The sequence below is a fragment of the Habropoda laboriosa genome, unplaced genomic scaffold (genome assembly GCF_001263275.1).
Source record: "Habropoda laboriosa isolate 0110345459 unplaced genomic scaffold, ASM126327v1 scaffold89, whole genome shotgun sequence".
Lineage (NCBI taxonomy): Eukaryota > Metazoa > Arthropoda > Insecta > Hymenoptera > Apidae > Habropoda > Habropoda laboriosa.
Window position 1 is genome coordinate 1,159,812 of NW_017100263.1, and position 6,578 is coordinate 1,166,389.

At 31.7% G+C, this 6,578-nt stretch overlaps 1 protein-coding gene across 1 annotated transcript in view; it reads right to left on the reverse strand.

Moving 5' to 3' along the window:
• The window catches only part of LOC108573020 (sodium-dependent dopamine transporter-like), a 20,710-nt gene that overhangs the window by 1,520 nt on the left and 12,612 nt on the right, over window positions 1-6,578 (reverse strand). Inside the window, exons 3-5 of the mRNA XM_017935377.1 lie at window positions 4,893-5,208; window positions 3,259-3,397; window positions 1,561-1,695 (exon numbers count right to left, since the gene is read on the reverse strand). Of these exons, the coding sequence (XP_017790866.1) occupies window positions 1,561-1,695; window positions 3,259-3,397; window positions 4,893-5,208 (590 nt within the window). The remainder of the gene's footprint in view (window positions 1-1,560; window positions 1,696-3,258; window positions 3,398-4,892; window positions 5,209-6,578) is intronic.

Sequence of the window (6,578 nt, forward strand, 5' to 3'; positions counted from 1 at the left end):
TGAAATCAAACAAGAGCCTTTGCATTACTCGTTTACAAGTAATGTAAAAAAATCCGTCTATTAATATTTGTTAATCAAAAATAATTTTTGGTAAGGTGAGTGCAATGTTCGAATGTAAATTCGCACTGTTCGTTATTTTCTTCTTGCAATTTCAGAAGTAACGGTTCGAAAGAGAACGTGATAAACCGCAGGGGGAAGGGAGGAGGATGTGCACCATTTGGCAAGAATCTTTTTTTCGTAAAAAGAAGCAGGGTGAGAAGAGCCATTTTCAGTAAATCCTCAGATTTTAGAAATCAACGAATTTCTTTGGTCACTGTATGAAATCAGTCTTAGGGTTTGTAGGAGTGCGGTTAAATCGCCGAAGGGAAATGCATTCCGTTTTCCGAGCGAGTCGAGAGGGTCGAACGTGCGGTTTCAGGCCTGTGACTGGACCGAACTCTAATGGTCATTATGACAGGTACACAGAGTTTCCATTTTCAGCGTCGTCGGTTAAACCTGGCACGTTTCTCGCCCGCCCATTTTTCCTCGCGGCGCTGCTTGATTTTGCCGATCCTCTTACGCCAGTGCATTAACTTTCTGCCCTTCGCTTTTTTTTATTCTTCTCCATGGCCACTATAAATGGCCACTTCATAACGCTGCGATCATCCGCTGGAAGGCGATTTACCAAATCCAGGAGGCGGAAACGACAAACGGGTGGTAGGCGGCCAGAGTAAAAGCAGTTTTAATGCTATGTGTGAGAGTAACCAAGAGAAATTCCTAGTAGTATCATTCTGCTTCATATAGTAGATATTCACTTTTCTTACTTTTCCTCGTTAAAACTACTACATTAATTAATTTACTTTATCGAAGAGTTGCGGATTCTCACGAACCTGAGTAAAAATCGTATTTTTATGTGTCACTTCACGATTCTGCTTTCTACTTTCATAGAGTTACATTTACTTCAGTTACTCGTCAACAATTGTATGCTTTTATAAGCGGGAAAATATAATCAATTTTAAGATATTCCAAGTAGTTTATAGAAAAGGAAAAGAGAAACAAATTTTTTGAAAATTGTTATACTTTTTCGTAGTAGTCGAGTTATTCTTTTACTTTTATTTTTACTTTCGTTTGATATAATGTTATTAGTATTGTTTCCATTTTTCAACTACCAAGTGAAATTCTTTAAAACTTCGAAATTTTTTGAAGCGCTTTGCCGCGCACCAGGAAAAACTGTTACGTTTGGGAAATACTATGACTACAATGCATATTCGAAAGAACTGTATTATAACATGCACTACCGTACATTAATAGAGTGTACAATGTACAATACATATACGAAAATAGATCATCGAAAATTTTCATTGTTACATGAGTAGGTGAAGTACAAACTTATTGTTAAGTATATTAAAACAAGAGTTTACTTTGCCAAGTTCTATACAATAGATTCTATGTTTTTGTGACATCCGCAGTATCTTCTTACTAAAAACTTTTACTTCTAATCAAATATTTTTTAGCCTTAATTTTTGATTACACTATTTCGTTAGGTAGACGTAAGCAGTGAAAAAGAGTTATTTTCTTTACCTCTGCTTTTGTGATGGCGGAAAAGTTTGGATTCAGGTAGTAGCGTATTCCTTCAAAGCTTCCGGGCAATGTGACACCTCGTATAAGTAAAATCAGTAGAACAGCATAAGGGAATAGAGCTGTGAACCAAACGACCTATAACAGAAAGAAACAATTGTTTCGCAGTTTCCATTGATGAAACAATAATCGTAAGTGAAACGACAGTGTTTGTATCCTTTAAGTTAGAGAATTTTTCGTAGATTAATTGTTGTAAAAAGTTTGTTACTTTATTTTGAAAGAGGAGATTCCTTCAGCGGCGAATTTGTCTTTTTATAGTAATATTTCTTGCTTAAGATGTATATGTAATCAAGTAATTTTTGGCATAGTTACAAAATGAAAATGTATTGCAAACAGTGTCACTGAATTGAATTGAACTTGTAATACATAAATTGTTTGCTGTACTTCCCATCTTTCTTAGCAATAGTAACAGACTGGAACATGATTCGTCAGAGTTAAATTTTCTTTTTATTCTGCTCTACAGAATATTATGCAAAAAGTCAGTCTTTGCAGATAGCGAAATATGTATCGAGGAATTTTCTCAAGATGGCAAAAAGTTATCGAAATGTATGAAATTTTTGTTAAGTTATAAAATAATTATGTCCATAGAGTTTCTTATGATTGTTAATTTATATTTCTGGTAGAAAAATCGATGTTTTCAAATACTTTGCGTGTAGTAGTATAACTTATGTGTTCAATCTACGTGTATTCTCTTAGTTAAATTATTGTTCAAAAGTATCTTAAATATTTCTTCTATATTCACTATGTGAGACGATGAATTTTATTTTCATACATCGTACCTTTATCTAATAATTGCAATTTATGGCTAATGTCTCCAAATTAATATCTCTATTTCCAATCTTGTTGTTGCAGTATTCTATATATTTTACAGTATTAATATTCTTAAGTTTAATTAATCATAGAAATAAAAATCCGGTGTATTACTTAAAAAACAAACACTTTGGCAATATAAGTTGACCCTTTTTGAAAGTCGCTAATTGCCCATTTACAGATGCAAAGTCGATATTTGTACCGCAGACTGCGTCAACATCCTAACAAACTTCTGTTATTAATTAACCACGCTTTCCTTTCAGCATGAGCGTGAAAACATTTTATATCCTTATTTCTAAGCCACTCACCACTAATCTTCTATTCGACTTAATAAGTAAATATAATTTTAGCGGGTAATAGCAACAATTGAATAACTATAGCATTATTACGATAGGTACTTAGATCTACCACATTTTAAAAGGGGAAAGAATTCAAGGAGGCCGATTTGCAAAGAACAATAATCTTCGTTGCAATTTTCTTATATTTAATAAGAATTTGACGCAGTAGCTTAATTGTTCTCTGATAAGTATGATATATTCAAATGATAAATAATGTACATACTTCATGAATAAAAAATATAGTCTGTTTGAATCAATTAGAAAAACAGACGGTTGGAATATTAAGACATTAATAAGTCAGAAAATTCAAAGTAAAGAGACCGAAGTAATCATAGTTTCGACTAAATTAATAATAATTTTGCAGCTCGTTTAAAATTTCGAACAGTCTAGTGAATCGATATAAATTTCTAAATAAGTTTTATCCAAAGTTTTGAAATGATTTTCATTAAGAATTAATTCTCAAACAAATTGTATTGCACAAAAGAAATCTTACCTTGCCGGAAGTAGAAATTCCCTTCCATAAGGAGAAGTAACAGATGATATAAACCACCAACAGGCATAATGCAATGTCCCATTTAATTTTTCCAAGATCGTGTAAACCTTCGCTTTCATGAAGTTCCAGAATAGCTCGGCTTAAAACAAAATTATCGACATACATAGTTTATTTTGTAATGTAGGATATATAGTTCCATTTTTTATGGAATGTCTAGAAGTAGAAGAAGGAATCATTAAAAGTTCAATGACTTATACTTGGAAAATACAATTTTTAAATGAAATTACAAGCTTAACTATACATATGCATAATAGTTGGTTTTAGAAGAAGAAATACACACATGCAGGGTGTTATATTTAAACGACAACGGTGGAATATCTCACGAGGAATTGAAGCTGTGAAAATGATGTTTGTACAAAAGTGGGGGCACAAGTGGGGGAGATATCTAAGTCAAGTTAATTTTTTTTAAATGGAATTACTTATTTTATTTTGTTATTCATAATATGGTAGCGTTTGTTGAGACGAATTCAAGAATATGCCACACGAAGTCATTTCGTTTTATGAAAAATCGTAACGTAGTGAAGAATCGGGGAGTCAGGTCAACATGTGTCGCCGCACGCTTTCGGCCAGCTAAACCGTCCTCGACAATGCTACTAATACAAATTCTCCACGATTGTACAATTTTCTATAAAACGAAATGACTTAACGTGGCATTTCGTTGAATTCGTCTCAACAAATGTTATAACATTAGGAATACAAAAACATAGTGTTCCATTAAAAAAAGTTAACTTGACTTTGATATCTCCCCTACTACTACACTTACAAAAAAATTATTTAGACCACCTAATGTCCCCCTGTATACTGAACAACTTTTGTAAGACCATTTTTTTCATAACTTCAGTACCTCGTGAGATATGTATTCCACCGTTCTCGTTTAAATGTAACACCCTATACACATAGTCAGAAGCAATTTGTTAAGTACGTTAAATTATATTTTTTAAATAAATTAGAAACATAATATCTATTATAACGATGGAAGTGGTCATAAATTTGTTGGATAGTTTAATCTGTAGGCAAAACTATTAAGAAATTTTCAATAAAACGTACACAATATTATTTACATAGGTTTTATTATTTTTCTCCTAGTGTATGAAATTCTTCAGATTTTAAACAATGATGACAGAAGAGATATTCAGAAAAAATATGTAATGAATATTTTATTTCACATCAAATAACGTCTATTGTGTGTGAATTATTTTTATTATAATTCTTTTATTTTATATTCAAATACATCAGAATCAAGTTATCTATATTATAACATTCAGAACCTTCATAAGGAAATTATTTGGGTAGATGACGTCAATCATTCTCGTATTGTATACATTTTTTGTATTAAATGGGAAACAAAGAAAAAGCAGTGTATGTATTATTAGTAACGATAAAATTTTTAGCTGTTAGTTTAAAAATTACATGTAAGTATATTAATACGTTAATATATGTATGTACATATGATTTATCGATTCAAGGAACTGAACAAAATTAATGAACAGTGTTACAATCGTAAAGAGTTTCAGACATAATGAATTTTAGAAACGTGTATATAACAAAGCTTGTACAATCGAAGGAGAACTTACTTGAAATATTCTTGGGCAGCACTCGTGTACCATGTACTGTTGTAGCCTTGATTTGAATTTCTATCCAACCGTTCCTCAATTAAAGATGAGTTAGAGTCTATAGAATCGAGCGAATCGACAAGATGTGTATCATCGAACGTGTAAGAAATGTTTGCATCAAATGCGCGACAATGTGGCGTATTCCATGGATTGTCACAGGTAGTCCAAGGCAGAAGGCTGGAGAACGAGGCGAAGAAGTACCTCAATGCCCAGGCAATAATCACGTTGTAGTAGAAGTCTACGTAGAATGCGATTAGGGCCACTGCATAACCAATTCCTACACAAACAATACGTTATTATATTAAACTTTTCAATCAAATATTTTATCACTTAAACGAAAATGTGCCCCTTTATCTTCTTCTTTTCACGTTCTTCACTCTCCGTAGGCAATCTGGGTCATTGATAACCGAAGCAAAATTTCACTCTTGCATTTCTTCGAAACAAATTTTTATTTTTATTGAAAAAAGTTTTAAACATTTGACTTAACGAACAATTGTATAAGTATTTCAGATTTTTTGAATAAACAACCCAGATTACTTACGAAGTGTGAAAAAATATCGTTGCCTATTTACGTAGGGTTAAACTTCCATAAGATGAAGCCACTATTTTATAAGTTATCGTTCCCTTAATCGTTACTGCAAAGTACTTGTGCACGGTGAAAAGTCACCGATAGGATTTTGTTATTCTTCTAAAATCAAAAAATAAGAGGATTGTTGTAATTAAAGAAACGTCTTTAATCTAACAGGAGTCCATACATTTCGGTTTTATCTTCTAAGTATTTTGTTCTTCTTTGACGTGTGAATTCGAAAAAATCTGTAGAGCAATCGTTTGAAGTTTCTTTCCATTGTAATATCTTTAAGTTGTTCAATTATTTTGTAATATAAGAAAAGCTTGAAAATAGGATTCCAATCGAAACTTAACCTATTTTCTAATTTCTATGTATTATAATAGGAAGAGTGAAAGAATTGAACTACTGCTATGAATCCAATGTACTTCGTTAACTATATCTTATGTGTTTTATCATTTAGCAAAAGTTCGAATCAAATAATTTCAGTGCCAATTAATACCTAACATATATTCACAGTGGCGTCCATTCTTTTTGGATTTATACGAGACGCTCTTAATTTTTCCCTTGATAATTATTAATGGAGCCATTAATGGTCTTCGTGCACCATTTATCACTTCGGTATCCTTAAAGTGGCTTGAAATTTGAATCGCAGGACACAGATGTTAGAAACGATTTTGATATTTTGAACTGAATTTGAGGAAAACGAAACGTTTTCGATAGGTTCTTGCAATTCAATGCAGCAAGAAGAATCAAAGAAAGATTTGATAAGAAATTAACCATACTTTTACATATGCTTACTTAATTTAACAGAAAACTTTAAATTTACTGAGAAATAATAAAAGTTCAATAGGTTTTGTAAATTTGACAATTTTAAAACGAGCAGCATAGTTCTATTGTTATATACAATACTAATCTAGACTTTCATATCACTTTTCACTTATAAATGCATTAACACGAACCCATTATTCCAAATCTATTTCATTCTGTTATACATATGAGCCGCTTATTTGCCAAATCGGTTAACAAAACAAAAGTGGAGAAAATTGATGAAGTTATATACATATATTAATATATATTAA